The sequence below is a fragment of the Fusarium keratoplasticum genome, chromosome 6 (assembly GCF_025433545.1).
Source record: "Fusarium keratoplasticum isolate Fu6.1 chromosome 6, whole genome shotgun sequence".
Classification (NCBI taxonomy): domain Eukaryota; kingdom Fungi; phylum Ascomycota; class Sordariomycetes; order Hypocreales; family Nectriaceae; genus Fusarium; species Fusarium keratoplasticum.
The window spans coordinates 3,727,550-3,741,702 of NC_070534.1; the positions used below are offsets into that span (position 1 = coordinate 3,727,550).

At 43.6% G+C, this 14,153-nt stretch overlaps 2 protein-coding genes across 2 annotated transcripts; one reads left to right on the forward strand and one right to left on the reverse strand.

Moving 5' to 3' along the window:
* Positions 1–3,283: 3,283 nt before the first annotated feature.
* Positions 3,284–5,012, reverse strand: NCS57_00913900 (uncharacterized protein; the record flags this gene model as incomplete). Its single annotated transcript, XM_053058925.1, has 3 exons — positions 3,284–4,297; positions 4,844–4,892; positions 4,948–5,012. The coding sequence occupies 3 exons, from the start codon at positions 5,010–5,012 to the stop codon at positions 3,284–3,286; spliced, it is 1,128 nt and encodes a 375-aa protein (XP_052912756.1).
* A 1,901-nt stretch (positions 5,013–6,913) lies between these two features.
* NCS57_00914000 (uncharacterized protein) lies at positions 6,914–7,801 on the forward strand (the record flags this gene model as incomplete). The annotated part of the gene is made up of 1 exon (XM_053058926.1): positions 6,914–7,801. One exon carries the CDS (start codon positions 6,914–6,916, stop codon positions 7,799–7,801), a length of 888 nt encoding a protein of 295 aa, XP_052912757.1.
* Between the last annotated feature and the right edge of the window lie 6,352 nt (positions 7,802–14,153).

The following is a 14,153-nucleotide window of genomic DNA, read 5'->3' on the forward strand; positions in this document are numbered from 1 at the left end:
GGATCCTCTGTGGCTGATATCGTACCCATGAGCTAGCCACAGTGAGTATGACAGTGCCACACAGGAGACCGGTCCCTACGGACCCGCCAAGGCCTTTCGGAACGAAGCTTACGGCATGGCTTGAGGGCATTGGGCGTCAGGTGACCCGAGTGTTGGGGAAGACCTGGTGTTTGAACCCACCCTAACGTCTCATAACTCCAACATCTTTAATAACCTCTCACTCGGACCGAATGAAGTATTGATTCCATAGCGCCTATAGATTACTCGAAATAGGACAACATAGACACGGATTCCGAGCCAGAGATGTTGTCTCCGCAGGTGCCGCTAGTCCTCTACCGAATAGGCACTTAGTCCGCCAACCGTGTCGACCTGGACAACCAGATCGCCACGTACCTCAATATTAACCCCGACTCGGCCTTCGCGCCTCCAGCGTAGCAGTCACAAGTCGGCACCATCTTTGTCACGCGTAAGGATAAGAAGCCGTTATTGCCGTAGTATCTGGAGGGCGTATGGATATACTGTGGCCACATTCTGGACCTCTTCGGTGAGGGAGAAGGTGCGCCGAGATGGCTGTATAATCGGCAGGCCGTTGAAAAGTGGTGGGTACGTTACTGCGAGGAACAAAGGGAGTTTCGACCTGGAAAAGGCGGGGAGAAGGATCCGGACGATTGGCTGGCGGTAAGGTCGTCGTATGAGATCTAAGACTCTTAACACAGGGTATGGCGTGCATTCTGAATCAGAAAACTGTTGTGTCTAGCTCTTGCTTGGCGCCCTTAAGTTGCGTTGAAAATTCGCCGGGTCGGAGCTTCAAATCATGAGCCCCTTCATGGGCAAGGGGGGTCGGTTCTGGATACTACAAGGCCGGTGGCGTCGGAGTGATTTCAAACTTCAGGATGAGGCAAAAGGTTAAATCATCTTCAGAATGATCCCGCATGCATGTTATTCCTAGGCACCGCGACTCCGACCCCCATATATCCGTCGAGTTTCTACGGCTAGGTTCCTGAGTGTCTGTATGCCATCAACTATGGCCTGAGCTAGCTTGTTACCGATGAAATCCTGGTGTCGTATAGGACTGAGAAGCTTGACCCCTTGAAGCGTCGTGCGCCTGGATAACTATAGGTAGAGACTAGTAAAATCGCATTTAAATGGTTCTCTATTGACTCTATGATGTCTACGCAGCTCTAAGAGCACTTCCTTGAACGTTTTGCCTTGGCTTTGAAGTCAATAAGGGCAAATGCCGGAGCAATGGGCAATCTGCGCCGAGTGTATTTGGCCGATAAGAACTTGAAGCGCCGGTTGGCTGGATCGAGGTTCTGTGAGATTGGCCGGATGAGCACTGTTCCCGCTGGGAGGATTGGGACGGCGAAGCGTTCTGTGTCTCTCGACCGTAAGAGTATGCCGTGTGGAGGGCCGAAGTGTATGGTGACGTCGTCGGCAAGGTGATGTCCTGGGTATTTGTGGTCGGGAATAACATCTGCAGCGGTAAACTCCGCTCCATTCACAATTTTCAGGCCGGTGTAGATGTTCTTGTTCACGACTACGGGCATCCCTTGGGCATAAAAAATGACACCACCTTGCAGTGGGAATCGTCTCCTTGTTCAATGCTCTGGGCCATCTCGTCTTGGGATAGCGTACCCCTCCGCCAGGTGTGGGTCGAGACGACGGAGATTGTTGAGATCCGTTGTTTTGACGGATCACTGAGCATTCCGATCCATTGGGGGCTAGGATGTGGATGTCTTCTTGTCTATAGCTTCCGCTGGTTAGCGCTAGTCTTTCTTCTTCTTCAATCAACACAACATGCTCATTTCAACAGAGATGGGTCTTGTCAACCTAGCACTGATACACGAATGCAGACATTGAAATAAAAGATCAGTGTCAATTGTATTGCCCCCCATATCTAAGGAGCGATGAAGGTTGGTCTCTTATACTCGTGTTCAATCTGTTGATCTCATAGGCAGCAGGCTGCTGCCTGATGCTAGTTGTGGTTGTTCACGTTGATCGTAATCCTTGCCTAATTTTGGCCTCATTCCAACCTGATATTGACAAGTTTTGTCCAACAGTGGAGCTTGACAAGAATTTATTCCTTCAATTTTAAGCCTCATTCTTCTTATGCCTCCATCCCGTCAATATCGACGATATCTAAGCTCCTGTTGAGGGGCATTCAACAGCCTCTTAACAAGAAGACCACCCAGAGTCGACTTTGCCAAGGTTCGCTTGCTATGTCTGTCTGGATGCCCATCATGCGTCGCGTCTAGAACTGCCGCACCCACTGCTACCGTTGCCACTCTCGTTCCCTTGGCCCCAGTCCACTCGCCAGGCTCTTTTCTTAGCCGGAATGCCTCCAGGGTAGCGGCGTCGATGGTCGCGTTGATGGCATGTTCTAGTTTCCGCTGAGACTGCGGCTCACTTTCGCCGTGTCTCTTTCGACCATTGTGACGGGCTCTGCGGGATGACTCTGGGCGGCTATGGCGATGGTAGTGATGTATTCGATCGAGGGACTGAGCACGCCTCGTCTTGGAATGAGAAGTCGAGCGATGACCTCGTGCTGGACCCCCAAGATCAAAACTGTGGCGACTTAGAGACCAGGCTCTTGCCCTGCCTCTGTGTAAGAAGATGGGCCTTTTAGGCACGATCAGGGTGAAATCAGAGATAACGGTTATATCCGTATTGCCAGGGAGACTTCAACTTGCCGAGTCCTCATCGAGGCTTCGGCCGAATTAGGTTGTGTGGCCTCATGAGTCACGTGACCTCAGCGGGTTATCGCCGGATAAGAACAAAGTTCAGTCCCTTGCTTAGTCAGGTTATTCTACTACCATGTCATGGCCTTGACAAGAGCCTTGTGACACGATCCAGTGGATCAGCTTGAAATTGGCGAGGCGAAGCTTTAAGACTAAGTGGGCTCCAAGACCCAAAGACCGGGGTAATCGTCTTGGATGGGGCTTAGACTGTTTGGAAAAGGCTTAGAGTTAAGGATAGACGAGCAGAGTGGCGCCTTTAAGGGGCGTCTCCAAGCGCCTCGTCTGCAGGGGCATGACGCTTACGTGTAATCCCGCGGGTTGTCGGTTTAATATTCAGTTATTGGGCGGAGACAATCTCACTCCTTGCACATGAGGTATGTTTGCCTTGATTAATCTGATGTAACTAGTGAGTCGCATCAGTGTTACATTTGTATGTACTGGGTTGTGCGATCAGCTCTTATCAAGCTAACCCTAGGCTGGTGTTTCTGCGCGGGGACTCATCAACATCCACATGACAGCAAAAATTGGAGCGGCAGGTGGATACTTTATCCGAGACTGGGAAGCCCAGCCACTGTCTCCGGTATTAGCGCATGCTCTATCCACGAGTGCCAGTGCGAAGGATCTCGCCATGCATCCTGACTGGTCTCTGATTCCCCGGCTCGCAACATGCCACCAATATCTTTGCATTTGGTCAATCGAACCTCGGCAACCTGATAGCTACTCTGCTGAGTTGTGCGCTCCTTCTTGTTGTGCGGGAGCTTTTGGTCCAGGAAGCGAACCACCCAGCATGTATGAATTCTCTTCCCTTCCGAAATGCTCCAAGTTCCATCTAGTGAAGAGTTTTCAACAGGAAGAGAGCCGCATAGGGGGTCATTGACCAGCCTTTCCTCTGCCTTTACTACAGTTGTGAGAACCGAGGCTTCCGTTGCTCCACACCATGGGCCTTCCCTTCCGGCTCGTTGCAGGAGGTCAATAGCCTTTCGACGCCAAAAAGGGTGCCGGTACTTCAGCCCTGTCAGAAAAATAGGATGAATGATGCCCATCTCGGGCGTAAAAGGCTCCAAAGCATTCCGAGAAAGATCGTTGGGACTATCGTGTCCGGATTGGCGGAGGACTTGTTCAGCCAAGATGAGAATTTCTTGGAAGCAGTGACTGTAGTTATCGTAGCCTGCCTCGTATGGCTCAAGGATGGTTCCAGTGTAGATGAATGCTGCCAGGCATTGAGCCCGAAGAACCAGAGTGTGCTCGTTTTCGTTGGGGTGGGGAGAGAGGGACGAAGATGGTGGTTGTGATAGGGAAAGCCATTGCCGCAAAGTAGCTAGGTGGCGGCCTTGCTCGATGAGTAAAGCCCGTGGGATGAATCGGTGGTTGACGTATCTATACTCAACCGCGGTTGAGATGAAGTGATAGCAGCAATGTAGGATGTTGAAGAACACATCATCCAACTGCGTTGAAGTAAAGATGCCAGGCGAGTTGCCGATTGAAAGTGGAAGACCTGGCGACCTACCGAAGGAGAAGGTCGCGATATGGAGGTCAAGTTTCTTAAACACCAATGGCATCTGGCTGGTGTCAGAGTTAGAAGCCGATTTCTCACTGAAACGACTTTTTATCAGCGTAAAAGCGCCGTGTAGGTGAATAAGAGCATTATTGGTATTTTGTCGTAGAACCTCAGTGAAGGCGAGCAATAGACACGCAATGATGCAGGGAACATCCCCATGGGGTCGGCCTTGAAGATCAAGCTGCACGAACCGAAGAGCTTGAAGGTACTGTTTCGTGGCGTCCAAACCCAAAGGAGAATGGTTGTTTCTCAAGACGCATTCATGATAGGACGCACCAAATGCAGTGGCGGCCGCCCTAACCGAGGGGATTGCATGAGAGAGCTGGGGGACAATGTATGCCCAAAAGGCTATTTCAAGGCGACCTTTCCCCCTACGCGGGCATTGGTTGAGTATAGCACATGCGAGAGAGTGAAAACGGCCCGAGGCTTGGCTTGGGTTGAGCCTGACGCAAGACGTAGATGAGACAGCGGATTGGCAAGATGTGCCTGACCGAGGCCCCAGAGGTGCTCCACGTGGATAGCCAGGACAGGCAAGTTGGGACCTTACACAGCGATAACAAGACGGCTTCAATTCGTCACACTTGATCCTTCTCTCTCTAGGACGTTTTTGTCAGCGTGACCTTATGGCTGTCATGGGTGAATGTTCCTTACTTGCACTTGAAACAACCAAACTTGGACTGCTTGACATTGGTACGGGCTCGTTTGCCATTCTTCATAATGAAGGCTGGCACGTGGTTTATCGCGAGGGGAGCGAATCAAGAACGACATTCGAAGAAGGCCAAGCCAAAGACCGAGAGGTCCAAATTATATCGTGACCTTGAATGTGAAAAATGCGCGCTGGATAGTCCCCACAAATATCCGATTTCAAGGCTGAAACCGGTTATTCGCGCAAAGTCAAAGACCGAAAAAAACACTGGGGCGCAGAAAAACTGGCCAACGATATGAAGCAGCGACAGGACGCTAACTTGATTGCCAGCAAGGATGTGGGATATCTTCGTCCTAGCGCGTTGGGTGGATAAGGAAGGATGAGGCAGCAGAATGGCCTGCCACAAAAGGGCCAGAATGCCCCATAGAAGGGTGGGGTGCTCCATGTTTAACTAACTTAACGCTCCTTGGGGGTCGCCACTACCAGTCGTCCTGAAACTTTACTGCTCATAAAACATTCCGAAACGGGCTCTGCGTGTAAGGACTTCAGTCTATTCTTAGTAGCGGAATGTGCTTGCCTTGTCACTACGAGGGCCCTGAAACGTTTTTCGCGTCACTAGAAATGCCTCGTACCCGTCAAGACCTTAATCCCACTGGCTGGCAGGTCTCGGTTAATAGGTATGGGAGGGCTGCTTACATTCTGCGAGAGATTCGGTAATGAACTGCCGCGTAATGAGTTTACTTGTGTAAGTGAGACCAACTTAACGACGCAGAACGCTGCCACATACGTAGGATTCTTTCCTTGGATCCAGATTTAGCGAGAAAGTTGGGGTCTGGTTCTCGAATCGCCTTACGCCTCAGTGACTGAAGGTACGGGACTCGCTGAAGTGGTAGCCTAGCCAAAACGTTGGCATGATCCAAAAAAGTTCAGCTACCCTCGCCTGGCAACTTTAGCACAGCCCACTTGAACATCGGTAAGGTACTTCTCAAAAGGCGGACAACTGAAACACTAAACGAAGCTTCTAGTTAGTTCCTCTTGCGCCAATTTGCTCGCCCCGTTTAGCCCTCGTGGATGCTTGCAGTTACTGCCAGCCGGACGATCAGCCCACACAGGATCCTGGTTTGGCAGGCTATCATACGTAAAGTATTGCTGTTCTGGGATCCAGCACCTCGGCCGCATCTGAAAGCCTGGTACTGAAATAGCCCTTACGTTGAATGATTTCGAACCATTTCTTCGTGGTGATTTAACCTGACCACGGGTTCGGGTATCATCATGATAAGTACTATTTGATCTTCTTAAGCACAAGGTATATCATTTACTCCTTTCATTAACATCATCGAGTATTTGTGATCGACATGTCTCGTTCTTTTCGCTGAGTGGGAGGTCCCAATACCGATCCATAAGCGGATCAAGGCTGCTCTGCTGTCCAACTGGGCTATCACCTCAAGTTCAGATTATCAGCCCCACAAAGAGAGGCATGCGTCATCACATCCAGGAGGTATTCGTCATCAGACATGAATTACAATTATTAATTGTGCTTCTCGTATAATATTTGGTGACACGTTACTGCTATAAAGAATCCCTTTTCCCCCAATATATATCATTCTACAATCCAATCAATCCGAAGCGGGAGTACACGCCAAACAGTATATCATCATGATTTCTTTTCAAAATGACCTCAATAACCTGTACCCCTGGGGGCTGGCGTATTGTCTTGCCTTGTCCACAATCCACGTTGTGGTGGGATCTATTGTCTTTGACCTGGTTCACTGGACAGCCCATCAATCTGGTCGATCTTCAAACCCAATCCTCCGCAGACTAGCACGAATCCATGTTGTCCACCATCAATATTTTGATCGACGACTGAACTTCAATGAAGCCTTCTCTACTTGGAACCTGCTACTGCACCTGCCACTAGAGTTGCTCTGTCAGGTGATTGGCAGTTTGGTGAGCTGGCAGTTAACTCGCGTCATGGCTCTAAGGACGCCTCTGCTTGCGAATCAGGATATCCTTCTCGTCTTGATATTCCTCATCATCCGCTCATTTGTGGTCGCTTGGAACGAAGGGCGCGATTCGAACCATATCCGATACACTCGATTACCTAAAGACCCCTACGCCTTTATTGTCGGCCCTCAGTACCATGCCCTCCATCACATAGACCCTCAAGGTTATTTTGGATCAATGGTTCGCCTGGTGGATTGGTTGTTTGGTACAGCTACAACATTGCAAGGCCGACGTATCGCCATGACAGGAGCACGTGGAGCGCTTGGACAGGCCTTATTGAAAGAACTCAGTCAGGAAAAAGGCACGTCGATCCAGACGTTACAGTTCGGACGTGACTGGAATTACAACGATTACTGCGGACTGGAAGAGAAACTTCGAAACACCGACATCCTCGTTCTTGCTCATGGGTCAAAGCAGGCTGACGACGCGTTCAATGCCAACTGTGAAAGCGCCATTGCTATCATCGACAGTTTCATGCGCGTCCGCGAGCAACCGAGATCTCTTTTACTCCCGGAGATATGGTATATCGGCAGCGAGGCAGAGCTTCACGGCGCATGGACGGATGATATGCGCCATTACACTGACTCGAAGCGTGCTTTCGTTCCATTTGCTCGAGCTTGTTACGACGACGAAAACTTCATATACCGGCACATTGTTCCGGCGGCGTTCTCATCCGGAATGGGCCAGGCGCTCGTCAGCTCGCGGTGGGCAGCTAAAATATCATTGTGGTGGATTCGGCGTGGAGCGAGATATGTGCCTGTTACGTATACTGGGATGGCGCTTCTGAACTTTTTCCGTTTCCAGTACTGGGTGAAGCCAAACAAGCTGTCGGTGGTGCATAGGGAAAGTGAGTAGAACTTGTTTGAATGACTTGTAGATCTGTCTTCTAATGCATTCTTTGGGGATGACGCATAGAGAGATAATAGTAAGAATTACTAAATATAAACCCTAGTAAGATATAGACCTTTACCTAGTTAAGTATCTTTATGCCCTGAGTTTTAAAAAGATAAAATAGTAATTAAAAATACTATTAATATCTAGTAATATATATATATATAGCAAGTATCTTAATTAAGTAAGTATCTTAAAAATCTTAATTTTTTTTATAAAAATTATAATAAAAATATAATAAATTATTTAATTAATTAAAATTACTTATTTTATTTTTCCTTAGATATCTTAATTATTACCTAATAGGTCTTTATATTATAGCTAGTTATTTAGGGATTATAAATATATAATATATAAACTACTTATAGCTAATTAGAGGCCGCGAGGGCTGCTTAATAAGTAAAAGAAAAAGGGGGTTAAATTTAAAGTAAGGATATAAAGGATAACTAGCTAAGAGCTATGGTAAAAGATGCCTCTTTTAATTAGTTAATTATATAACTAAGTATATAATTTCCCTAGCTAGCCCGAGCCCTAACTTACTAGGCTTATTATAAATATTATAATACTAAATACCTAGTCGCGCTAACCTCTCTTAATTATTACTTTATAATAATTTAGCTAATATACTTAATAAGTAAATATCTTAGATAAATAAGTATCTTAAGAAATCTTAACCCTTATAATAGAAATTATTAAAAAACTATTATTAATTATTTAATTAATTAAAACTACTTATTATATTTTTCCCTAGATATCTTAATTACTACCTAATAGGTCCTTATATTATAGCTAGGCTAGCTATAGATATTATAATACTAAACTCTTAGTCGCGCTAATCTTCCTTAATTATTATATCTTAATAATTTAGCTATTACCTATATATTAATATCTATTTAATTAATTACTTATCTTCTTTCCTCTATTATTATAACCTCTTTTTTTTATAGTTAGGTTCTTTTTGCCTTCTAGTATTAATTAAGTATTTTATTTACCCCCTAAAGGTCTTTATTTTTAATAGCTAATAAAGTAACCCGATATATAATTATTTTTATCTCTTTTTTAAAAGACCTTAGGGCTTTAAAGATTAACTCTAGGGAGCTACTTTAATACCTTTTAATTTATCTTTTAAGGTATTTAGATTAAGATTTAGCCTTAAGTATAATCCTTAGGGTCCTTAAGACCTAAGAGGTTAAGGGCTTAGATCCCTCCTTAGTAGGTATTAAAGTCTATAGTTATATATTAAGCTTTAAGATTATAATTTCTAGGTTAAAGGGAATAAAGCTAGCTCTTTTAAAAGCCCCCTTAATATTTCTTTTTATTATAATAGCCTTATATATAATATAAAAGGCTAAAAAGAACTTAGTTTTTAAAATATAAGTTATAAAATATTTAATTAGATATTTTATTTCTTAATTATAGGCCTTTTTTAATAGCCTAAAATATTTAATATTAAGAGGCTAAAGTAAATAAGAGAAATAAAATAATATATAAAATTAAATAATCTTTTTTTTCTTATAATATCTCTTAAATTTAATTAATTAGTAATTTTTATAATTATTAAAAATTAAGAGATAATAAGAATTAGTTAATTAATTAGTTATATCTTAATTAAAATATTTTAATTACTTAAGGCTAATCTTATTATTAATCTAGCTATTTTAAGTTATTATAATTACTTAATTACTTAGAAGGTTATTTTCTTAGTATTAATTAATAAGATAATATTAATTTATATTAATAATAAATAGCTAAATTACCTAGCTTTTTATATTAATTACTTAAATAATTATAATCTATTTTTAGTTTTTAAGTTATATTAATTTTAGCTTTAAATACCTTTCTAAGCCTATAATAATTATTTTACTTATAATTATATTTATAAAAAAGCCTATCTTATTAAAGTTATAGATATTATTTAATTAAATATTATACTTTGCGATTATATTTACTATAAGCTTAAATTAGTTATAAATAATAACTAGATCTTTATACTTAGCTCTTTAGTAGTTATATTTCTAAAAAAAATATATTTTAAGCTCTAAGTATTACTTAATAAAGTTATAAGCCTAATATATATTAATTAGTAATATATTATAATTAATAAGTAATTAATTAGTTATTTCTTTAATATTATAAAGCTAAGGGGGAAATCCTTATAAATCTAGGTTAAGAATAAAGTAAATAAGGATCTATTTCTCTAGATCTAATAGCTTATATAATTTTATAGTAGTTTCTTATATAGAAAGAATGCTCTTTTATTAATAACCTAGGGTCTTCTAAGAGACTATATATATTAATGCAGCGCATCAGAGACTTAACCTTAAGTTATTCTAAAGGGCCTAAAGGGCAAGAAGTATTCTAGCCTTATAATTTATTTATAATATATTAGGTAGTTATAAATTAATTAATTAAGTAGGAATAATATAGGTTAAGGGATTTTTAAGATACTTACTTATCTAAGATACTCGCTTATTAAGTATATTACTTAATTTAATAATAGCTAAATGCTTTTTAAAAAGGGGATAACTAGATATAGTTAATAAGAGAATAATTATAGGTTTAAGTTAGAATATATTAATAATAAAACTAGGATTATAAGTATAGCCTTAAGGATAAGACTAATAGAGGAGAGATATTATATTATAGCTAAATATATTTTAAGAGTATATAATTAAAATAGGGACCCACTATACTAGCTAATTATTATAGGATTAGCTTAGATTATACTAAGCTAATATAATCCCTCTATAATCCTTAGTAGGCTTATAACTAGATAATAACTAATACCTTATAAGCTATTATAATCTAATCTAACTACCCTTAATATATAAAATATACTTATTAGTACTTTCCTATATAATAGCTACCTTAGCTATTAATATAACTTAGTTATACTTAATACCTTAAGTATATTACTAGACGTAACTTATATACCCTATTTAAGATAATACTAATAATCCCCTGCTAATATAAACCTAGTATAACTAATTTATCCCTTAGAAAAGATATAATTATTATAACTAGCCTCTATTAATTTACTTAGTTTTTAAATAAACCCTATTACTTAGAGATAAAATAACTAAGGTAAAGATACTTCTGCGCTCTATATCCTAAGTAGGGGCTAAAAATTACTTATAGACTCTGCCCTAGCTATTAAAGACCTTATACCGCATAGTAGCCCTAGCTAGAGTTGCTCGCTACTGGACTTACTATCTAATAATGCTCGTGCTTAGGAGTGTCACGGCTAACACATTCTGCCGGCACGTGACCAAGGACCCTACCCACTACGCCGACCAATCACCAAAGGATCAACCTAGATCATGCCAAGCCGTCGTGATCTATCTATAATCCTCTACAGGATCACAACCGGATCATAGCTAATGCTCCGTGAGCCATTATGATCTAACTAGACTAGCCTAGTATATAAAACATACTTATTGCACTTTTATATATACTAGCTACCTCAGTTATTAATATAACTTAGTTACACTTAATACCTTAAGCATATTACTAGACATAACTTACGCCCCCTTGTTCAAGATAACGCCAATAACCCTCTGCCAATATAAACCTAGCACGACCGGTTTATCCCTTAGGAAACAATACGATCGTCACAAGGAGGCCTTAGCGTCTAAGCTAAACTCTATACCCCTCGCTTAGAGCACCGGAGACCTATGCTTCTTAGTATCTGCTATAACTACCGAGCTAGAGGGGATAGGGGGAATTAACTCAGCTAAGAGTACTTAGATACTAAATATAGGGACCTTTCGGCCAAAGCGGCCACTTCTTAAAAGAGATATATCTAATAGGACTAAGGAGCGCGATTTAAAGTATAATTTATTACTAAAATAAGTAAAGTGATCTAGCTTTGATATATAGTATTATTCACGACTTATATCTAATGGCACTTACTCTACTCCTGCCTATAGGAGTATAAGCCCGCCGGGCCGAGTCCCAGTAGAAGCTAGCCTATAGCTCCTATAGATTTCTGCCTCCTAAGCCATCCCATCCCTAGCCCCTCTAGGCAGCGGCATTTCCCTCCCTAATATCAGGCAGCTCCTTGAGGATCAGACCAAGCAGCTACTCGAAAGGCGGGCCGAATAGCCACTCGAAAGCTTAGCCAGGCAACTTGATAGCCAGAGTAAGCAGATTAGCCTCCTAACTGCTGAGGTGGAGTCTCTTAAGCATAAGGCGAGCTCTAACTCGTAAGTTATCGAGTGGCCCAGCGTCGATAATAATAATAGCGACGACGCTAGCGATAACGATAGCGGCAGTAATAGAAATGACGAGAGCACCGAGCTTAAAAGCGCTTAACGCCGTAAGTGGATAGCATCTGATGAGGCACTTCTTAGCCGACTTAAACTCGTCTAGAGCAACTATAACGGCTCACTATCTGACCAAGTCATTGCTGAGAAACTGAAGCGCTTAGTAGATGCGGTAAAATAATATTAGACCATTATGCAAAAGATAGGGAGGCGGAGCGGCAAGGGACATAAGGAAAAGGCGCGACGAAACAGGAGGAAGGCTCGATTAGGCCTCTAGATGTGGCCTTGTTCGGCGGGCGGCACTGTTACGCTCTGGGAGTGACTGGCGCTGCTCCCCGTCAGTCTGCGGCAGCGACAGGCTTAGTAGCGATGCCTTCGAGCTATTCCTTCTTGCTGTTATACCTACCATCGCGTCTACTACGGTCGCCGTCTAGCGATACGACATCGCCCAGCAGGCCTTCAACGACGATTCCGTGCCTTTCACGGCTTGATTGCTTGGCATATATCTCTGGGTCAGAGTAAACCCCCTCGTGTTATAGAAGAACTATGTTTACGCAGTAGATGTCTTTCTATATACAAAAACAAAAAAAAAAAAGCCCGTCTGTTAACTATCTTGCGCACCTGACTGATCTTTCCATTTCTTTGGAGCAGTGTGACAATCTCTTGATAGCCTCTAAATGCGGCAGCCTGGAGAGCGTTGCCGTAGCCGCCGCCCTGCGCGTTGACGTCTGCCCCCTCGCCGATAAGATCTCGCACAGGCGCTACAAGCCCAACGAAGCAAGCATAGTAGAGCCTGGAACCTCGTGGAGGACCTGGGTTATCATCCCAATCCCTATCAGGCTGATACCGGTGGCCCCCATTCGGGCAAATGAGAGTGACAGAGGTTGAGCTCGAAATCCGAGACCACCTTACCTGTTCCCACAACTGGATCTATTCACACTGGACTTGGTCTTTGAGTGACGCTGGTTCTCAGTTGATGCCAGGGATACTTGCCGACTATCCAAAGAAACCTTGCTTAGCTCTGCTCCGGTACATAACGTTAAGATCAAGAGGCACGAAGCTATCCGCAAAATCTCGGAGACGGCCACTAAGGCTGTGTTCTGGTGGTGTTGCACCCAGGTAGAGGAGGGGTTCGGTCAAACCATCATTCCTCGTCGCTTTGGACCCGATGAACCGTTGGAGATTAAAGAGGGGAGCGACCCGAAGGAACCCCAGTTCATTCATGCCTGGCTCGAGACCATAACTACTTGATTAATTAATTACAATGCGATTATCCGGTGTATTAGTTTGTGTCGCAGGGTAGGCATAATCTTCACGGCCTCATGAAACAACTGCGTTAGTAATCTAGCCGTATGCTTTAAGTAAATCTGCGGGATGGAATACCCCGCACAAGAAACAACTTCAGACAACAATCAATCAACACACTGCTGCTGCCAATTATCGTTTACCTGACCCTTGATCTTTTTAGCACGCTCAGTGCGACAGTTTGACTACCAGTCGAGCCAGCATAGCCCAGTGGGCAAGCCCCACGTTTCAGCCGTCGATGTGGCTGTGTGGATTAGCCCGCTCATAATGACATGGTTCTCTGGAGAGGTGTTCTGTTGTCCCGATGTTTTTCCCTTATCCACCGCCTCACGACAAACCAGTTCTCGACGCCGATCACCCGCTCCCTTTTGCGCAAATCCATCAGCCTCAATGTGAGAACTTGAGAGGCTGCAAGAGCAGCTACGGGAAGCGCACCGCCTGCGCGAAGAGGAGCAACGACGACGTGAAGCTGCTGAAGGCCGCGCCCTCAGGGAACAACACCAACGAGAAGAAGAACAACGCCGACGCGACGAAGCCGAAGAACGTGCAGACGCATCGCGACCATTGACACTCCAACAATATCTCGAAACATGCCATTCCCTCAGCCTTGGTGTCGAAATAGTAACCGACCGTTCCTTGACGACACAAGGGGACACGACGAACCCGGCCGGCCGAATTTATCCTCGACGAATCATTCCGTGGGCCACATTCGCAAGGGAACAAGAAAAAGTCTGGGATAGGCTTTC